General features: G+C 47.2%; 1 protein-coding gene across 1 annotated transcript in view; it reads right to left on the bottom strand.

Moving 5' to 3' along the window:
* The window catches only part of prim1 (DNA primase subunit 1), an 86,068-nt gene that overhangs the window by 59,175 nt on the left and 3,962 nt on the right, over positions 1-22,931 (bottom strand). Inside the window, exons 2-4 of the mRNA XM_084333227.1 lie at positions 21,701-21,858; positions 2,379-2,485; positions 2,187-2,260 (exon numbers count right to left, since the gene is read on the bottom strand). Of these exons, the coding sequence (XP_084189353.1) occupies positions 2,187-2,260; positions 2,379-2,485; positions 21,701-21,858 (339 nt within the window). The remainder of the gene's footprint in view (positions 1-2,186; positions 2,261-2,378; positions 2,486-21,700; positions 21,859-22,931) is intronic.

The raw sequence follows: 22,931 nt of genomic DNA, 5'->3' as shown, positions 1-22,931 counted from the left end.
AGATGTCACTGTTCAGTTTGAGGGAGGCGCCTTTGTAGTCTGTCATCGTTTTGAGCCCCTGCCACATAGCTCTAGAGTCAGCTTGTTCAAACTGGAGTTCAATTTTATCCCTGTAGCGCCGTTTGGCCTCTGACACTGTCCTCCTTACGTTGTGTTGCGCCACCTTGTGGTCGTTCATGTTGCCTGCCACTAGGCCGTCATTGTATGCTTTGGTGCGCTCTCTCAGAGCTTCACGGACGGATTTGTCTACCCAGGGTTTTTGATTTGGGTAAACTTTCATTTTGGTAGTGGGGATTGTTTCTTTCACCCTAGTACAGACATAGTCCAGCACTGTCTCCGTGTAGGCATTAATGTTATCTGTGTCGCGGAATACAATCCAGTCTGTGTTGTGAAACACTGACACTAGTGTATCCTCTGACGTCACATCCCATTTCTGCACCTCTCGCGAGACTACGGGAGTACTTTTAATTCTTTGTCTGTACTTTGGTGTAAGGAAAATGGATGCGTGATCTGACTTGCCAAAGCCACTATCAGAATGAGCCTTGTAGCCACCTTTAAATTGCGTGTAACAGTGATCTAGGATGTTACCGCCTCTGGTGTTGCAAGTCACATGCTGGTAGAAATCAGGCAATACCTTTCTCAGATTGGCGCTATTGAAATCTCCCAGACAGAGAAGATATCCACTGAGACAGAGAAGATATCCACTGAGACAGAGAAGATATCCACTGAGAGAGAAGATATCCACTGAGACAGAGAAGATATCCACTGAGACAGAGAAGATATCCACTGAGACAGAGAAGATACAGAGAAGATATCCACTCAGACAGAGAAGATATCCACTCAGACAGAGAAGATATCCACTCAGACAGAGAAGATATCCACTGAGACAGAGAAGATATCCACTGAGACACAGAAGATATCCACTGAGACAGAGAAGATATCCACTGAGACAGAGAATATATCCACTGAGACAGAGAAGATATCCACTGAGACAGAGAAGATATCCACTGAGACAGAGAAGATATCCACTGAGACAGAGAAGATATCCACTGAGACACAGAGAAGATATCCACTGAGACACAGAGAAGATATCCACTGAGACACAGAGAAGATATCCACTCAGACAGAGAAGATATGTCGGCAGAGAAGATATCCACTGAGACAGAGAAGATATCCACTGAGACAGAGAAGATATCCACTGAGACAGAGAAGATATCCACTGAGACAGAGAAGATATCCACTGAGACAGAGAAGATATCCACTGAGACACAGAGAAGATATCCACTGAGACACAGAGAAGATATCCACTGAGACACAGAGAAGATATCCACTGAGACAGAGAAGATATCCACTGAGACAGAGAAGATACAGAGAAGATATCCACTCAGACAGAGAAGATATCCACTCAGACAGAGAAGATATCCACTGAGACAGAGAAGATATCCACTGAGACACAGAAGATATCCACTGAGACACAGAGAAGATATCCACTGAGACAGAGAAGATATCCACTGAGACAGAGAAGATATCCACTGAGACAGAGAAGATATCCACTGAGACAGAGAAGATATCCACTGAGACAGAGAAGATATCCACTGAGACAGAGAAAATATCCACTGAGACACAGAAGATATCCACTGAGACAGAGAAGATATCCACTGAGACAGAGAAGATATCCACTGAGACAGAAGATATCCACTGAGACAGAGAAGATATCCACTGAGACAGAGAAGATATCCACTGAGACAGAGAAGATATCCACTGAGACACAGAAGATATCCACTGAGACAGAGAAGATATCCACTGAGACACAGAAGATATCCACTGAGACAGAGAAGATATCCACTGAGACAGAGAAGATATCCACTAAGACACAGAGAAGATATCCACTGAGACAGAGAAGATATCCACTGAGACACAGAGAAGATATCCACTGAGACAGAGAAGATATCCACTGAGACAGAGAAGATATCCACTGAGACAGAGAAGATATCCACTGAGACAGAGAAGATATCCACTGAGACACACGTCTGTTTTCAGCTTTCATTACTTCGTCTGCTCTGATGAAGGTTGCTTGACCTTGACCATGCACTGAAGAAGCTCAACAGTGCTAAGCGTGTGAATATTCTCGCTGTTCATGAACGGACAGTTGCACAGAAATGTCTGCAAAAAAATTCCATATTCACCCCTAAGAGCTCTGTCCAGGATCCGGACAGCAACGGTCATCAGAGTCCAGCACTTGGAGCAGATGTCAGCGGCGCTGAATCAAAATAACACGGGGTTGGAAACAAGAAACACGGTGCAACGTTCTGTTGTGTGACTTTATGCATATCAATGGGCCACTTCTACGAGACGTATACATGAACCATGACAGTTACCTGCAGCAGCTCCTGACGTCATCATAGTCCGTCATGTCGATATCAAACACCAGCTCCTTCTCAAGAGCCTGGAAGCTTCCGGACTTCACGGTGTTGTGCTGATTGGGCTGCGGATGGAAGAGACGCAATGTAACCATGGTAACCACTTTTGATAGGAAACGCCTCATTTCTGTACAGTGGTAGAGCAGGTAAAACACTGGCAAAGCACAACATTACTGTTCCATTGTGAATTGTATAAGATACCAAATTATAACTTTTTTTTATAAATTTACTTTTTGGAGATCTGACCAAAGATTCATTCATTCAAATTGTCAACATATAATTCTGTAAGTGGCTTTGGATAGAAGCATCAGCTGAATGACTAAACTGTCATTTATAATGTCCACTCTGTACGTTGGTCTCTCCTTCAGTATTGCTTGTGCTCAGTGTGGCTGGGACTCGACCCCACAACCTCCCCCCAAGATACAACATGCTGGGACTGGACCCCTCAACCTCCCCCCAAGATACAACATGCTGGGACTGGACCCCTCAACCTCCCCCCAAGATACAACATGCTGGGACTGGACCCCTCAACCTCCCCCCAAGATACAACATGCTGGGACTGGACCCCTCAACCTCCCCCCAAGATACAACATGCTGGGACTGGACCCCTCAACCTCCCCCCAAGATACAACATGCTGGGACTGGACCCCTCAACCTCCCCCCCAAGATACAACATGCTGGGACTGGACCCCTCAACCTCCCCCCAAGATACAACACGCTGGGACTGGACCCCTCAACCTCCCCCCAAGATACAACATGCTGGGACTGGACCCCTCAACCTCCCCCCAAGATACAACATGCTGGGACTGGACCCCACAACCTCCCCCCCAAGATACAACATGCTGGGACTGGACCCCTCAACCTCCCCCCAAGATACAACATGCTGGGACTGGACCCCTCAACCTCCCCCCCAAGATACAACACACTGGTGTAACAATAGGATTGTTCTATTTAAGTGCTGTTGCACGTAGGACTATTTTAGAGGTGACACCGAGGGTTCGCTTAGGGTGGAACCAAGCTTATGTTGTAACCATAACAACTGTGAATAAAGTACAAGTAAGCAAGTCTGCTTTAACCCTTCATTGTGTACAGTCGGGACACAGACAGAACGCATTGAAACATGGTGACAGCTGGGTACAGATCGGGAAAGTAATTCGCGCGGTAGCTGGAGAAGTAAAGAGTTGAGCTGGCGAGCTGTGGCTAACACGGACTTCGGGGAGAAAACTCTTACTAGCTATCGGCGATGGAAGGGCTAAATGCGCTGAGACCTCCTGGTCTACTACTTTTGGACTCCAGCAACTTGGCGAAGGCGTGGAAAAGTTGGAAGGAGGAGTTCACATTGTATACAGACCTTACCATGCCCGACGCCGAAGAGACAACAAAAGTCAAGCTATTTAAATATCTCGTCGGAGAAAAGGGCAGAGAACTGTGGTCAACTCTGCCGAGTCCGTCGGCGAAGACAACAGTGACAACTATCATCAAGCAGTTTGACGAGTACTGCAATCCAAAGGTAAATGAAACAGTGGAAAGATACAGATTCTTTATCAGGAACCAAGGATTGGATGAAAACGTGGACAGCTATGTAACAGACTTAAGAATGCTTGCTAGTAGTTGCAACTTTGAGGACATTAGAGATTCCCTGATCAGAGATCGAATTGTATGTGGTACAAATAGCTCAGAACTGAGAGAGAGACTGCTCAGGGAGGATAGGCTGACTCTGGAAACATGCCTAAAAATATGTAGAGCGTATGAGCTGTCAAGGTCTAATAGCAGGACACTGCAACAAGGGCAGGCAGTGGAAGAGGTACATGCGCTAAAACAGTCAGAAGAGTGGCGAATGTGGTCAGGTAGCTTGACTTCTCTTCTAGCTTGACGTGCCAGAAACCGTGCTTCATGTCGCAGACTGTGAATACTTTTGCCTAGGGTGATTCCTCTGGGTACATGTAAGGTTAGGATCAGAAACCCCAGAAACAACAAGCGTTACAGGCTAGAGTTTCAGGTGGTAGACCAGAGTAGCAGAATCCCTTTACTGGGCAGGAAAGACAGTGAGGCTATGAAGTTGATAAAGGTACAGTACGAAAATATCCTAGCTATAGACAGCATAGTGAGGAAAGAGCAGAGTCCAGTGACAGGGGGAGAAAGTGACAGTCACATGACAAGGGACAGAATAAATGCTGAGTTTGGGGATGTGTTCACCGGAGATGGATGCATGGAGGGGGAGTATAAAATAGAGATAGATGACAGAGTGCCGCCAGTGAAACTGCCAAAGCGCAGAGTGCCTGTAGCGATGATCATACCGATACAGGAGGAACTCAAGGATCTGGAGAGAAGAGGGATTATCACACCAGTGGAATGCAGCACTGACTGGATCAGCAGCATGATCTCATTAAGGAAGCCGAATGGGAAACTAAGGCTGTGCATAGACCCGAAACCTCTGAATCGGGCACTAAAGAGAAGTCACTATCCACTCCCGACTATAGATGACATCCTGCCGGAGATGTCAAAGGCAAAAGTATTCACAGTCTGCGACGTGAAGCACGGTTTCTGGCACGTCAAGCTAGAAGAGAAGTCAAGCTACCTGACCACATTCGCCACTCCATTTGGTCGCTACCGTTGGCTCCGGATGCCGATGGGAATAAGCCCAGCACCGGAAGTGTTCCAAAGAAAGCTCATGCAGGCCCTAGAGGGCCTACCAGGAGTCTACGTCATAGCAGATGATATGTTAATCACAGGGGAAGGAGCAACGCAGGAGGAGGCAGAAAAGGACCACGACAAGAAACGCAGAGGTTTTCTAACCAGATGCAGGGAGCGCAACATCAAGCTGAACGCGGATAAGTTCAAGCTTCGACAAAAAGAGGTGCCCTACATAGGTCATCTGCTCACGGCTAAGGGGCTGAGAATTGACCCGGAGAAAGTACGGGCGGTCAGAGAGATGCCGAAGCCAACAGATGTAAAAGGAGTACAAAGACTGGTTGGGATGGTCAACTACCTGGCGAAGTTCTTTGACCACCTGTCAGATGACTGCGAGATTCTTAGACAACTCACACGGAAGGAAAACATGTGGGAATGGGCAGATGTCCAAGAGGAAGCGTTTCAAAGGCTGAAAGACAAGATAGCCAAAGCACCAGTCCTACAGTATTACAACAGAGAAGAGTTGACGCTACAATGTGATGCGTCCGACACAGGACTGGGGGCCGCCCTGACACAGAAAGGTAAGCCTGTAGCATTTAGTAGTAGGGCGCTCACGCCAACTGAAAAGGGCTATGCCCAAATAGAGAAAGAGTGTTTAGCCATAGTGTTTGGTATGGAAAAGTTCCATCAATATACATATGGTAGACCGGTGACCGTGCAAAGCGACCACAAGCCTCTAGAAAATATCCACTGCAAGCCACTGCTTAGTGCACCGAAGAGATTACAAAGGATGCTACTCAGACTGCAGCACTATGATATTAGTGTGACATATGTGCCAGGAAGGGATATGTTGCTTGCAGACACGTTGAGTAGAGCATACTTACCAGAGAGCACTAAGGGAGACAGTGAGACAGAGGTAGAGTCGGTAAACATGGTTAGCTATTTACCCATCTCAGCAGAGAGGCTGAGCGCTATCAGAGCTGCAACAAAGGATGACCTAAAGTTACAGAGTGTGGCAAATAGAATACTGTCAGGGTGGCCCAAGAGGAAAAGAGACTTGCCAAGTGACATCAGGCACTACTATTCGTTCCAGGAGGAAATGAGTTTCCAGGACGGCATCGTTTTCCGAGGAGAAAGAGCCGTGATACCAGATGCACTCAGGGGTGACATCACGTACAGGATCCACTCCTCGCATCTGGGAGTAGAAGGATGTCTGAGGCGAGCGAGGGAGTGTGTATACTGGCATGGGATGAACGAGGAGCTAAAGACCTTCATCGCTAAATGTGGTATATGCAGGTCAGTGGACCCAAGGCAACAGAGGGAGACACTACACCCACATGACATGGCCAGCAGACCCTGGGCCAAGGTAGGGACAGACCTTTTCTCGTTCCACAACAAAGACTACCTGATCACTGTAGACTACTTCTCTAACTTTTGGGAGGTTGACTATCTGTCTGACACTAAGAGCAACACAGTAATCAGAAAACTCAAGGCCCACTTTGCCAGGCAAGGGATACCTGATGTCGTTATGTCTGATAACGGGCCACAGTATGCATCACAAGAGTTTCAACACTTCAGACAGAAGTGGGGTTTTGAACACAGGACATCTTCGCCGGGATACCCACAGAGTAACGGGAAGGCGGAGTCGGCGGTAAAGACAGCCAAGGGCCTGATGCTGAAGGCTGCAGCGGCGAGAGAGGATCCGTACCTGGCTATGTTGGACCATCGTAACACGCCGAGCCAGGGCCTCAACACAAGTCCAGCACAGAGACTCCTAAGCAGGAGGACCAGAACCCTGCTTCCTACAAAAGACACTCTGCTGGAGCCAGAGGTAACGGACAATGACCAGGGACTGAAAAGGCAACAGACAGAGACAGGAAAAATACTACAATCGCACAGCAAAGGACATGGACACTCTGAAAAGAGGAGACAGTGTGAGAGTACAGCCTGGTGACACACACAGGACTTGGAGAGTGGCAAAGGTGATCCGACCAGTGAGCCACAGATCATATGAGGTGGAGTTAGAGTCGGGAGGTGTTCTGAGAAGAAACCGTCGCCACCTCAGACACGATCACACCACTATAGACACACCAGGTACAATCACACCTGCGTCACCAGTGACTGAGAAGGCCGGCCCGCCAGTCAACCCGGTAGGGAGCCAAGGTACGGTCACTACCAGGTCTGGTTCGACAGGTTGTCAGGCCTCAATACCTGAAGGACTATACTTCGTGATTAGAGAATGGACTGGAAAGAGAGAAAAAAAAAGAGAAAAAAAAGAGTGAAATGGGTTATTGTGCACAATCATGTTTTTAGCGGTTGAGTGTGGAGGGGTACTAATGAGTCATTTACACAGTGTTGTTGTTTGGATCTGGTGTAAGTAAGTAGAACACAGGTTAAGTAGCTGTAAGTTAAATATCGAGATCGTGTATATATCTGTACTTGGAAAAAGAAAAAGAAAGATGTACAATAGGATTGTTCTATTTAAGTGCTGTTGCACGTAGGACTCTTTTAGAGGTGACACCGAGGGTTCGCTTAGGGTGGAACCAAGCTTATGTTGTAACCATAACAACTGTGAATAAAGTACAAGTAAGCAAGTCTGCTTTAACCCTTCATTGTGTACAGTCGGGACACAGACAGAACGCATTGAAACAACTGGGACTGGACCCCTCAACCTCCCCCCAAGATACAACACGCTGGGACTGGACCCCTCAACCTCCCCCCCAAGATACAACACGCTGGGACTGGACCCCTCAACCTCCCCCCAAGATACATGCTGGGACTGGACCTCTCAACCTCCCCCCAAGATACAACATGCTGGGACTCGACCCCTCAACCTCCCCCCCAAGATACAACATGCTGGGACTGGACCCCTCAACCTCCCCCCAAGATACAACATGCTGGGACTGGACCCCTCAACCTCCCCCCCAAGATACAACATGCTGGGACTGGACCCCTCAACCTCCCCCCAAGATACAACACGCTGGGACTGGACCCCTCAACCTCCCCCCAAGATACAACATGCTGGGACTGGACCCCTCAACCTCCCCCCAAGATACAACACGCTGGGACTGGACCCCTCAACCTCCCCCCCAAGATACAACACGCTGGGACTCGACCCCTCAACCTCCCCCCAAGATACAACACGCTGGGACTGGACCCCTCAACCTCCCCCCAAGATACAACACGCTGGGACTGGACCCCTCAACCTCCCCCCAAGATACATGCTGGGACTGGACCCCTCAACCTCCCCCCAAGATACAACATGCTGGGACTGGACCCCTCAACCTCCCCCCAAGATACAACACGCTGGGACTGGACCCCTCAACCTCCCCCCAAGATACAACACGCTGGGACTGGACCCCTCAACCTCCCCCCCAAGATACAACATGCTGGGACTGGACCCCACAACCTCCCCCCAAGATACAACACGCTGGGACTGGACCCCTCAACCTCCCCCCCAAGATACAACACGCTGGGACTGGACCCCTCAACCTCCCCCCCAAGATACAACATGCTGGGACTGGACCCCTCAACCTCCCCCCCAAGATACAACATGCTGGGACTGGACCCCACAACCTCCCCCCAAGATACAACACGCTGGGACTGGACCCCTCAACCTCCCCCCCAAGATACAACATGCTGGGACTCGACCCCTCAACCTCCCCCCAAGATACAACACGCTGGGACTGGACCCCTCAACCTCCCCCCCAAGATACAACATGCTGGGACTGGACCCCTCAACCTCCCCCCCAAGATACAACACGCTGGGACTGGACCCCTCAACCTCCCCCCCATGATACAACATGCTGGGACTGGACCCCTCAACCTCCCCCCCAAGATACAACATGCTGGGACTGGACCCCTCAACCTCCCCCCCAAGATACAACACGCTGGGACTGGACCCCTCAACCTCCCCCCCATGATACAACATGCTGGGACTGGACCCCTCAACCTCCCCCCCAAGATACAACATGCTGGGACTGGACCCCTCAACCTCCCCCCCAAGATACAACATGCTGGGACTGGACCCCTCAACCTCCCCCCAAGATACAACACGCTGGGACTGGACCCCTCAACCTCCCCCCAAGATACAACATGCTGGGACTGGACCCCTCAACCTCCCCCCAAGATACAACATGCTGGGACTGGACCCCTCAACCTCCCCCCCAAGATACAACACGCTGGGACTGGACCCCTCAACCTCCCCCCCAAGATACAACATGCTGGGACTGGACCCCTCAACCTCCCCCCCAAGATACAACATGCTGGGACTGGACCCCTCAACCTCCCCCCCAAGATACAACACGCTGGGACTGGACCCCTCAACCTCCCCCCAAGATACAACATGCTGGGACTGGACCCCTCAACCTCCCCCCCAAGATACAACACGCTGGGACTGGACCCCTCAACCTCCCCCCCAAGATACAACACGCTGGGACTGGACCCCTCAACCTCCCCCCCAAGATACAACACGCTGGGACTGGACCCCTCAACCTCCCCCCCAAGATACAACATGCTGGGACTGGACCCCACAACCTCCCCCCAAGATACAACACGCTGGGACTGGACCCCTCAACCTCCCCCCAAGATACAACACTCTGGGACTGGACCCCTCAACCTCCCCCCCAAGATACAACACACTGGGACTGGACCCCTCAACCTCCCCCCCAAGATACAACATGCTGGGACTGGACCCCTCAACCTCAATGAAAACGTGGACAGCTATGTAACAGACTTAAGAATGCTTGCTAGTAGTTGCAACTTTGAGGACATTAGAGATTCCCTGATCAGAGATCGAATTGTATGTGGTACAAATAGCTCAGAACTGAGAGAGAGACTGCTCAGGGAGGATAGGCTGACTCTGGAAACATGCCTAAAAATATGTAGAGCGTATGAGCTGTCAAGGTCTAATAGCAGGACACTGCAACAAGGGCAGGCAGTGGAAGAGGTACATGCGCTAAAACAGTCAGAAGAGTGGCGAATGTGGTCAGGTAGCTTGACTTCTCTTCTAGCTTGACGTGCCAGAAACCGTGCTTCATGTCGCAGACTGTGAATACTTTTGCCTAGGGTGATTCCTCTGGGTACATGTAAGGTTAGGATCAGAAACCCCAGAAACAACAAGCGTTACAGGCTAGAGTTTCAGGTGGTAGACCAGAGTAGCAGAATCCCTTTACTGGGCAGGAAAGACAGTGAGGCTATGAAGTTGATAAAGGTACAGTACGAAAATATCCTAGCTATAGACAGCATAGTGAGGAAAGAGCAGAGTCCAGTGACAGGGGGAGAAAGTGACAGTCACATGACAAGGGACAGAATAAATGCTGAGTTTGGGGATGTGTTCACCGGAGATGGATGCATGGAGGGGGAGTATAAAATAGAGATAGATGACAGAGTGCCGCCAGTGAAACTGCCAAAGCGCAGAGTGCCTGTAGCGATGATCATACCGATACAGGAGGAACTCAAGGATCTGGAGAGAAGAGGGATTATCACACCAGTGGAATGCAGCACTGACTGGATCAGCAGCATGATCTCATTAAGGAAGCCGAATGGGAAACTAAGGCTGTGCATAGACCCGAAACCTCTGAATCGGGCACTAAAGAGAAGTCACTATCCACTCCCGACTATAGATGACATCCTGCCGGAGATGTCAAAGGCAAAAGTATTCACAGTCTGCGACGTGAAGCACGGTTTCTGGCACGTCAAGCTAGAAGAGAAGTCAAGCTACCTGACCACATTCGCCACTCCATTTGGTCGCTACCGTTGGCTCCGGATGCCGATGGGAATAAGCCCAGCACCGGAAGTGTTCCAAAGAAAGCTCATGCAGGCCCTAGAGGGCCTACCAGGAGTCTACGTCATAGCAGATGATATGTTAATCACAGGGGAAGGAGCAACGCAGGAGGAGGCAGAAAAGGACCACGACAAGAAACGCAGAGGTTTTCTAACCAGATGCAGGGAGCGCAACATCAAGCTGAACGCGGATAAGTTCAAGCTTCGACAAAAAGAGGTGCCCTACATAGGTCATCTGCTCACGGCTAAGGGGCTGAGAATTGACCCGGAGAAAGTACGGGCGGTCAGAGAGATGCCGAAGCCAACAGATGTAAAAGGAGTACAAAGACTGGTTGGGATGGTCAACTACCTGGCGAAGTTCTTTGACCACCTGTCAGATGACTGCGAGATTCTTAGACAACTCACACGGAAGGAAAACATGTGGGAATGGGCAGATGTCCAAGAGGAAGCGTTTCAAAGGCTGAAAGACAAGATAGCCAAAGCACCAGTCCTACAGTATTACAACAGAGAAGAGTTGACGCTACAATGTGATGCGTCCGACACAGGACTGGGGGCCGCCCTGACACAGAAAGGTAAACCTGTAGCATTTAGTAGTAGGGCGCTCACGCCAACTGAAAAGGGCTATGCCCAAATAGAGAAAGAGTGTTTAGCCATAGTGTTTGGTATGGAAAAGTTCCATCAATATACATATGGTAGACCGGTGACCGTGCAAAGCGACCACAAGCCTCTAGAAAATATCCACTGCAAGCCACTGCTTAGTGCACCGAAGAGATTACAAAGGATGCTACTCAGACTGCAGCACTATGATATTAGTGTGACATATGTGCCAGGAAGGGATATGTTGCTTGCAGACACGTTGAGTAGAGCATACTTACCAGAGAGCACTAAGGGAGACAGTGAGACAGAGGTAGAGTCGGTAAACATGGTTAGCTATTTACCCATCTCAGCAGAGAGGCTGAGCGCTATCAGAGCTGCAACAAAGGATGACCTAAAGTTACAGAGTGTGGCAAATAGAATACTGTCAGGGTGGCCCAAGAGGAAAAGAGACTTGCCAAGTGACATCAGGCACTACTATTCGTTCCAGGAGGAAATGAGTTTCCAGGACGGCATCGTTTTCCGAGGAGAAAGAGCCGTGATACCAGATGCACTCAGGGGTGACATCACGTACAGGATCCACTCCTCGCATCTGGGAGTAGAAGGATGTCTGAGGCGAGCGAGGGAGTGTGTATACTGGCATGGGATGAACGAGGAGCTAAAGACCTTCATCGCTAAATGTGGTATATGCAGGTCAGTGGACCCAAGGCAACAGAGGGAGACACTACACCCACATGACATGGCCAGCAGACCCTGGGCCAAGGTAGGGACAGACCTTTTCTCGTTCCACAACAAAGACTACCTGATCACTGTAGACTACTTCTCTAACTTTTGGGAGGTTGACTATCTGTCTGACACTAAGAGCAACACAGTAATCAGAAAACTCAAGGCCCACTTTGCCAGGCAAGGGATACCTGATGTCGTTATGTCTGATAACGGGCCACAGTATGCATCACAAGAGTTTCAACACTTCAGACAGAAGTGGGGTTTTGAACACAGGACATCTTCGCGGGGATACCCACAGAGTAACGGGAAGGCGGAGTCGGCGGTAAAGACAGCCAAGGGCCTGATGCTGAAGGCTGCAGCGGCGAGAGAGGATCCGTACCTGGCTATGTTGGACCATCGTAACACGCCGAGCCAGGGCCTCAACACAAGTCCAGCACAGAGACTCCTAAGCAGGAGGACCAGAACCCTGCTTCCTACAAAAGACACTCTGCTGGAGCCAGAGGTAACAGACAATGACCAGGGACTGAAAAGGCAACAGACAGAGACAGGAAAAATACTACAATCGCACAGCAAAGGACATGGACACTCTGAAAAGAGGAGACAGTGTGAGAGTACAGCCTGGTGACACACACAGGACTTGGAGAGTGGCAAAGGTGATCCGACCAGTGAGCCACAGATCATATGAGGTGGAGTTAGAGTCGGGAGGTGTTCTGAGAAGAAACCGTCGCCACCTCAGACACGATCACACCACTATAGACACACCAGGTACAATCACACCTGCGTCACCAGTGACTGAGAAGGCCGGCCCGCCAGTCAACCCGGTAGGGAGCCAAGGTACGGTCACTACCAGGTCTGGTCGACAGGTTGTCAGGCCTCAATACCTGAAGGACTATACTTCGTGATTAGAGAATGGACTGGAAAGAGAGAAAAAAAAAGAGAAAAAAAAGAGTGAAATGGGTTATTGTGCACAATCATGTTTTTAGCGGTTGAGTGTGGAGGGGTACTAATGAGTCATTTACACAGTGTTGTTGTTTGGATCTGGTGTAAGTAAGTAGAACACAGGTTAAGTAGCTGTAAGTTAAATATCGAGATCGTGTATATATCTGTACTTGGAAAAAGAAAAAGAAAGATGTACAATAGGATTGTTCTATTTAAGTGCTGTTGCACGTAGGACTCTTTTAGAGGTGACACCGAGGGTTCGCTTAGGGTGGAACCAAGCTTATGTTGTAACCATAACAACTGTGAATAAAGTACAAGTAAGCAAGTCTGCTTTAACCCTTCATTGTGTACAGTCGGGACACAGACAGAACGCATTGAAACAACTGGGACTGGACCCCTCAACCTCCCCCCAAGATACAACACGCTGGGACTGGACCCCTCAACCTCCCCCCCAAGATACAACACGCTGGGACTGGACCCCTCAACCTCCCCCCAAGATACATGCTGGGACTGGACCTCTCAACCTCCCCCCAAGATACAACATGCTGGGACTCGACCCCTCAACCTCCCCCCCAAGATACAACATGCTGGGACTGGACCCCTCAACCTCCCCCCAAGATACAACATGCTGGGACTGGACCCCTCAACCTCCCCCCCAAGATACAACATGCTGGGACTGGACCCCTCAACCTCCCCCCAAGATACAACACGCTGGGACTGGACCCCTCAACCTCCCCCCAAGATACAACATGCTGGGACTGGACCCCTCAACCTCCCCCCAAGATACAACACGCTGGGACTGGACCCCTCAACCTCCCCCCCAAGATACAACACGCTGGGACTCGACCCCTCAACCTCCCCCCAAGATACAACACGCTGGGACTGGACCCCTCAACCTCCCCCCAAGATACAACACGCTGGGACTGGACCCCTCAACCTCCCCCCAAGATACATGCTGGGACTGGACCCCTCAACCTCCCCCCAAGATACAACATGCTGGGACTGGACCCCTCAACCTCCCCCCAAGATACAACACGCTGGGACTGGACCCCTCAACCTCCCCCCAAGATACAACACGCTGGGACTGGACCCCTCAACCTCCCCCCCAAGATACAACATGCTGGGACTGGACCCCACAACCTCCCCCCAAGATACAACACGCTGGGACTGGACCCCTCAACCTCCCCCCCAAGATACAACACGCTGGGACTGGACCCCTCAACCTCCCCCCCAAGATACAACATGCTGGGACTGGACCCCTCAACCTCCCCCCCAAGATACAACATGCTGGGACTGGACCCCACAACCTCCCCCCAAGATACAACACGCTGGGACTGGACCCCTCAACCTCCCCCCCAAGATACAACATGCTGGGACTCGACCCCTCAACCTCCCCCCAAGATACAACACGCTGGGACTGGACCCCTCAACCTCCCCCCCAAGATACAACATGCTGGGACTGGACCCCTCAACCTCCCCCCCAAGATACAACACGCTGGGACTGGACCCCTCAACCTCCCCCCCAAGATACAACATGCTGGGACTGGACCCCTCAACCTCCCCCCCAAGATACAACACGCTGGGACTGGACCCCTCAACCTCCCCCCCAAGATACAACATGCTGGGACTGGACCCCACAACCTCCCCCCAAGATACAACACGCTGGGACTGGACCCCTCAACCTCCCCCCAAGATACAACACTCTGGGACTGGACCCCTCAACCTCCCCCCCAAGATACAACACACTGGGACTGGACCCCTCAACCTCCCCCCCAAGATACAACATGCTGGGACTGGACCCCTCAACCTCCCCCCCAAGATACAACATGCTGGGACTGGAACAGGAAGTTCCCACTTGGTGGAGCGGTGGTTAGTAGGTCCCTGGTAGTCAGGGTCACGACCTCTCACCCAGCCAGGGTCACGACCTCTCACGTGTCGTAAAATATATATGCCCAAATAAGGTCTGCTCGTGGCCGTGGGGAAATGAATGGGTTATTAAAAGATCGGCCTTAGCTTTGTTTGCAGTCACTCACACACACACACACACACACCTGAATGAAGTCTTTCTTCTTTGAATGAATGAATTTCTCTCTTTGATAACGAGGAATTTTGTTTCGAAGTAACAATAGAAATTTTATAGTAGAAGTAGGGCTGGGCGATATGACGATATATATAAATATTGGGTACAGTTCATTAACGATACTTTTTAAACGTATCGTGGATATCGTGATGTTTTGCCCTCACGTTAGAGGCCGCCGCGGCTGAGATGAGACTAACAAGCGCAGTGCTAAATGCTTTCCTCTCCCTCTCGCAGAAAAAAAAAGTCAGTCACACACACACTTGCCCAAATTACGTCATCTACACGCACATACACGCACGCAAGCGCACACACCTAGCCAGAGACAGAGAGGCGGTGGCTCGGTGCTAGGGATGCCCCCTGAAACCCAGGAGTAAGCTCCGACGTTAACGGTACTGCTATCGGTAAATTAGTCTATGAGCGGATTAGCTACGGAGCTAACAGAGTGTACCATCCATCTGCGACACAACAGTGGCAGCAACAGTGGACACGGAGTAATGTTAACGCTATGTCGAGTTCATACTACACTACACGTATGAACTCGACATAACGTTAACGTTACTCCGTTTCCATGAAGTGTTTAATTAGCAGCAATCTGTTGTTGAAAATGTAACGTTAACCGGAAAACCGGAAATGGAATGAGAGGACAGGAAGCCGTCATGAAGTCGGCTTCTGGCCCTTGTAGTCATATATATTGTAGTCTTTTAGTCTTATTAAATAAAAAAGATTTTAACAATAAAAAGCAGCAGCACTATTGGATAACTGAGTCATGTTTGCTATGTATTTCTTTCTTTAGGGGAGTAGGACATTTGTTTCACAGTTTTAGCATGATGTTTTATAGATGGCTAGGTTAAACACAGGTTTTTGTTTTTAAGAGGGGGGGTTTGATTTGATTGAAGTTTATTTCAAGTATGCAACACAACAAACAAACATCAAGTACAGATATAGCCTTAAGCCGTTCAAATAATAAATGTACTGTATACATACATGTAAATAAATAAATAGTTACAATATGTAATCTAATCATCTAAACTACATGATCTAATATATAATATAAAAAAGCGAAAGGCTAAAATGCTAAATATATAATCTAAGAATCCAATAATCTAAATCTAATATATAATATAAAAATGCTAAATGCATGAGTCTTTTGTCTTTAATGTTCGCTTGCAAACTCAAATACTGTCTTGGTAAGCCTCATAATGAATTGTTTGGGGAAAAAAGGAAAAACATCGTGATGTGTATCGTGTATCGCCGAAAGGTCAGAAAATATCGTGATATCATATTTAGGCCATATCGCCCAGCCCTAAGTAGAAGTATATAATAATTTGCCAAAACTTATTTAGCATTCCAGCACAGGCTCACCGACTAAAAAGTGGCTCTTACAAACACGCTAGTTAGCAAAACATACGCTCCTTCTGTAAAACGTTCCCCTCACCCCAACTGCACTATAAACTCTGTTGAACTCTGACCTCTGTTGTGTATACTCAGGGTTGCAGAGAACATACAGTAACCCATATTATATGTACTCTGTTGCGTATGATCTTTATAATATTAATTATAAAGATTATAATAATATACAATAACACTGTACACACTGACTGTATATATTTATATACCTGGCTGTATACCTATATCTACACCTATATATATTAGGGGTGCACGATATAGATTTTTTGACCCCGATATCGATAACTTTCCATTCCCACCCCTAATAAATATACTGTATATTAGGGCTGGGCGATATGGCCTAAAAATAAAATACCTGATTATTTTTTTTAAATTCGATTTACGATTTTAATCGATTTTTTTGTATCAAACCAAGATGAATGTTGGGACTGAAGTGCAAACCTAACTTTCACCAATCTTCAGTTAAAAAATTATAATTATATATATATATATATATATATATATATATATATATATATATATATATATAAAAGGTTACTCTTGATCAAACAAATATGAATGTCCCTATTGGGATTAATAGTGCAATAACTTGCTTTTTCAACAAACTTCACTTAAAACAAATAAAAGGTGCCTCTTGATCATCAAACAAGGATGAATTTCCCTATTGGGATTAATAAAGTGCAAATCTAACTTTCACCAAACATCACTTTTTGTAAAATAAGGTGACTATCAAAGTTTTATTTTTTTTTGAAAATCGTCCTAAATCATTCATTCGAATTAATAGATAATATCATATATATCACATATTCATACTTGTAACACTGTATATAATAATACTGTACATAATATTATTTTAGCATATTTACTTTGTAGCTTTGTGATATATATTCCAAATATTCACATGTTATACTGTATAGTGTATACTGCTATGTACTTTACTGCTACTTTTCTCTATGGTTAGATGCTCTATGGTTAGATACTGCGGCATGGTCATGCTGGACCTACAAAAGGCCTTCGACACTGTCAATCACTCCATTCTGATTGACAAGCTAAAAGCAATTGGTTTTGATAGTCTATCAGTGAGCTGGATGCAATCCTACCTTGAGGGGAGGGAACAGATGGTGGAGGTAAACGGTACCCTATCCCCCCCCCTCACAGTGAGCTGTGGTGTTCCACAAGGAAGCATACTAGGACCGCTACTGTTCCTAATTTATGCAAATGACATGTCGTCAGCTTGTGACTGCAACTTGTTCCTGTTTGCGGACGACTCAGCCCTGCTGGTCTCTGACAAGAACAAGTTACAGGTTGAAAAAACCCTCAGCTCGGAACTAGGCAGAATCTGCATATGGCTCGCTGATAACAAACTATCATTACACATGGGCAAAACAGAGTCCATTCTCTTCGGTTCGAATAACAAACTCAGCAAGACCGACGGCTTCTCAGTTACAGTGGGTGACAATATTGTCACAAGGAAAGATGAAATTACCTACCTGGGTTCCATCCTAGAGGCTAATCTCTCCTGTGACAAAATGGCATCCAATGTAATAAAAAAAGTCAACCAACGAACTCGATTCTTGTACCGGATCGCCTCTCTGGTAAATAAGAATACCCTGAAGACTCTGGCAGGAGCACTCATTCAAGGGTACTACGACTATACTTGCACCTCATGGTACCAAAGCACCTCAAAGGCGCTAAAAACAAAATTACAAACATCTCAAAACAAACTGGTCAGACTACTGCTTGACCTTACTCCTAGAACCCACCTCACCCCTGCCCACTTTGACAACTTAGGATGGCTTAGAGTAGACGACAGAGTACAGCAACTTGCAATGGGCCTGGTCTACAAGATACACTACACGACCAAGGTACCCATGTACATGTCAAAATACTTCCCAAAGGTCAGTGAATACCACGATCACAACACCAGAGGGAGCTCCACAAATTATGTTAAACCCAGATTCGGCTCAAACAAGGGACTAAACACGTTTCGCAATTATGCCACATCAATGTGGAACGCCCTACCCAAAACTGTAAAGGAATGTGAATCACTACCCACTTTCAAAACCACTCTCAAGGGACACCTACGGGAGACTGCAATTCGAAACTGGCCCCTGTAAATGTCATAACCCAACCCCCTCCAATGTACAGTAATTTACCTAGTATGGTTGTCAATATTCCAATGTACAATTGTGCTTGTTTGTACAGTGTGTCCCCCCCCCCCCCCCCCCCAATGTACAGTTTTGCTTGTTTATACAGTGTTTCTCCCCCCCCCCCCCCCCTCCCAACCACCTCTAATGTAAATGACCCAGTATGGTTGTCAATATCCCAATGTACCCAACCCCCCCCACACAACCCCACAGGGCTGTACGCTAAGCTTTTTCACTAGGGGCACACTTGCCCCTAAATGAGAAATTTAGGAGCAAAAAATATTTTTTAGGGGCACATTTTTAAATAACAATTTTACCATTATTTATATCGATTGTTTTTTATTTAAAAAAAAAGAAAAAAATTTATTTTATATAATTTTTTTTTAATAAAATATGTATATTATATAATCATACTTGTAGTTGTATTATCTGCGAGACATGGCCACCACGCAACAAGTCTAAATGCTCGCTATATGCAACCAGCTCCACTGTCTGTTAGGGATGGGAATCGAAAACCGGTTCCTAATTGGCCGATGCCTGGAACCGTGTGGCTCCCGTGACTTTCGATTCCCTTATCGCTGCCTACAGTTGCGCAATAATGTTAGTGTTAGCATGTAGCCATGGCAGACTCTATTTGATTCCTTAAGGGCTCGAAATTGCCTGGGTTTTGGTAATATGCTCCCGAAATGCTCCCGCTGTTTGGCTACTTCTATGTGCAGTGAAAACTACTTGAATGCTTTAGAACCTAGTCATTGATTTAGATCAGGGTGAGCTAAAATTAGCCACGGAGCTAACGTGAGCTAACGCTATTTAATCAAGCTCACAAAGAGAGATAAACAGCTGACAGCGGATAGTACAGGTACAAATACAATAAAACAGCAGGTGGGGGCTGTTGTGTAAACCTTGTACTCTTTAGTTCACATATAAAGACGGAGTGTTTGTTTACAAGTCTGTAAGCCAGGAAGTACAGTGGTGCAACATACAAATGTGTCCTTGTAGCAACACAAGCCAATACCTTATAGGACAGGGGCCCGGGGAGGGAGCTCTGTGTGTGTGTGTGTGTGTGTGTGTGTGGTGTGTGGTGTGTGGTGTGTGGTGTGTGGTGTGTGGTGTGTGGTGTGTGTGTGTGTGTGTGTGTGTGAGAGAGAGAGTGTGAGTGAGAGACAGAAGTCAGAGGAATAACGACCTGTTATTCAATAGATTAAATTAGTTTAAGAATAAAAAAATAAATACATTTTAAGAGAATCTCAAATACATTATTTTATTTAAGTGTAGGCTATAGTTAATGTTTTATTTTTTACAGTTTTTGTATTTTTCTGACATGGGGGCTCAACAATAAATGACAATCAGAAATGTCAAGTTGCATGTTGTTATTCTAACCAGCTTAGACCCCGACGCTCTGCATCTTCTGGCCGCCTCAGACCTACTCCTATCCAAGCTCCGGGAGGGTCATCAAAGAGAAGTCGCCTATTCTCAGTCCTTGCCCCACAATGGTGGAATGAACTACCCACCCCAGTTAGGACAGCCGAATCACGTCCAATCTTTCGCCGTCGACTAAAGACGCACTTCTTCAACCATTATCTGAATAAAAAAATATATATCTAACCCTAACTAACCGTACTGTCATGCACTTGTCCTAATAAACTAACCTACACTGTAGCACTCAACACTTTGATGAACATTGTTGCTCAGCTGATAGAGTTGTGCCCTTCCTGATGGCTTGTCGTACAGAACTTGTAAGTCGCTTTGGATAAAAGCGTCAGCTAAATGACTAAATGTAGTTCTGTTGCATTTCCAATTTATTTATTTAAATTATAAATTGATCAGGTATCGATAAGGGAATCGATAAAGAATCGATTGATCGTCAGTGACGGCTTTATTTAGTATGGGTTGATACGTTGATCAGACTGATTGCAAACAAAGAAATGGACAATCGGGCTGAAAATAACGTTATATTCCTCTTTACCGTTCGCCGATGAGACTGGAGGAAAAATATTCCAATTATTTGACGTCGATCTGCTAGATCCATTTCCCGTTTGTATGACGCAATAAACGCCGAAATCATATTGATTATTGCGTTTCGAAAGCGATCCCAATGCACTCGAGTGTGTATCTAGACCCACGTTACAATATATCTCTGGCGGAGGAATTTCCCTGATGCACCGAGCGCCACTTCCGGTTTGGCGTGGAGTGTAACTCACCCGAAATCCACCAGGCGGCGGTATTGAGGCGTTGCAATATCAGAACAGGGTCCAGCTGCGTCCCGGAGGGAGGCTGGATGAATTATGAATGCCATGGCAAAAAAATGAAATATTGATCCCAAAAACAAGTTCCCTCGTTGTTGGCGCACAACGCATGGCGGGCAATAACGAGTATACTCGTTGTTGGCGTCCAAAGTGTTAATACATGCGGCATATCATTCACAATTATGGAGTACAGTAGAGGTCCGAGGCAGCTTCCCTGTGGAATGCCACACTGTAAAGTTTGAACATTTGACATTGTTCCATTAAAAAGAACCCTCTGGGGGTGCTCCAGTAGCACACCATGTTACCGCGCTGCGTCGCGGGACTCCGTGCTCCGTCACGGATCTGGTTGACTCCGAGTTCGATTCCCGGACTCGCCGTCATTTGCCGAATGTCTCCCCCTGCTCTCTCTCCCGTTTCACCCTACAACTGTCGGTCATGCTTGACCAGAAAAGCAATAAACGCTAAAAAATAAAGTTTAAAAAAAAAAGAACCCTCTGTGTCCTGTTGCATAGATAACTGGTCATAAAAGTAACCGCTGTTTCTTTGAAACCACGGCTCATAGTTTAGAAAGTAATGCTTGTAATAGTAATAGTTGTACTCTGTACTTGTACTCGATGACAATAAATCCAATCTAAAATGGGAAAATTACAGATACATTTTAAGGCGCTATAAATTTGAGCCATAGAGGTTCCAGACAGTGCAGGTGAGAAGCAGCATCAGACCTACCCTGTGACTGTACACGGCTCCGATGTCGATCTTGTAAGGGTTCATCTTCTGTATCTCCTTCTCCAGCTCGTTCTGGGCACTGAAGGACTGGTAGCGAACGTAGATGTCATCTTTCAGCGTGAAGGAAAACTCACGGTTTTTAAAGTAGTTCTTCTGCACTGATGATGTGGAGAGAGAAAAAGAAAAGGGTACAAGTTTGATCTCCATCAGCCATCTTATTGCTCATATCAGCCGAGAGCCTGGAATCTAACGCTGGATATCACTGACTAGTAGGGGTGTGAAGGTACGCGTATCCGTACCGAACCGTTTCAGTGTGTACCATACGGCTGTGTACCGGACGCCCACCGGGGGATGTTTTTTTTCACAATCTAATATAATTTTTTTTTTACATGTTGATTATTAATTTCAATATAGAATATTCGTTGACAGGCGGCTGGGTAGCGCAGCGGACTAAGCGCCTGCCTACCACCGCGGAGACACTGGTATCGAATCCAGCTGTCAGCTCCGGCTTGGTCGGTCGTCCATACTACAATTGGACAAAGCGTGCTCAATTAATACATCACTTTCTGTTCATGTTTTTAGTTTTGGGAGGATTAGTGCCACCACCGTTGAGGTCAAATGACTCAAAAAGCCACAGGCCTCCTCGCCAGCATAGGGAAAACAAAAGTGTCATGTTTGGTGACGTTGCAAATCACACAAAGTGTTACCAAGTACAACTAACCCATCACTTCCTGTTTACCATGCCTTTATCGGAAATTCAATTGGATCTGGCTGTTTGGAGTTTGGCCTATCAACCATCTAAATGCTATGTTTAAAGGCCCCACAGTGGTGCCACAGCGACATTCATGATAATACTAAACACTATGAAATCATTCATGATACACCACTCCCTGCAATTGAGTCTATCCATCACAAACGTTGTCTGAGGAAGGCATTGTCAAGGACACCTTTCATCCCAATCATGGACTGTTTGCCCTCCGGGAGACGCTACAGCAGGGGTTCTCAAACTTTTTCATACCGTGACAGTGACCCCATTTTATTTAGGATTTAGACACACACGCATCGCAGACACACACGCGCCAACAAACACATCAACATTCTCCCCCGCCGGACAGCCACAGCCACAGCTCATCAAATAAAGAGAAGAACCTACTTTTCCGGACAGATCATCTGAGCTCCACTGTGTTTAAATCCAAATAATCCATTGTAATATGTCATCTGTTCTCTAGTA

This window comes from Notolepis coatsorum, assembly GCF_963971535.1.
Source record: "Notolepis coatsorum genome assembly, chromosome: 17".
Lineage (NCBI taxonomy): Eukaryota > Metazoa > Chordata > Actinopteri > Aulopiformes > Paralepididae > Notolepis > Notolepis coatsorum.
This window is presented reverse-complemented; position numbering and strand designations above follow the sequence as displayed.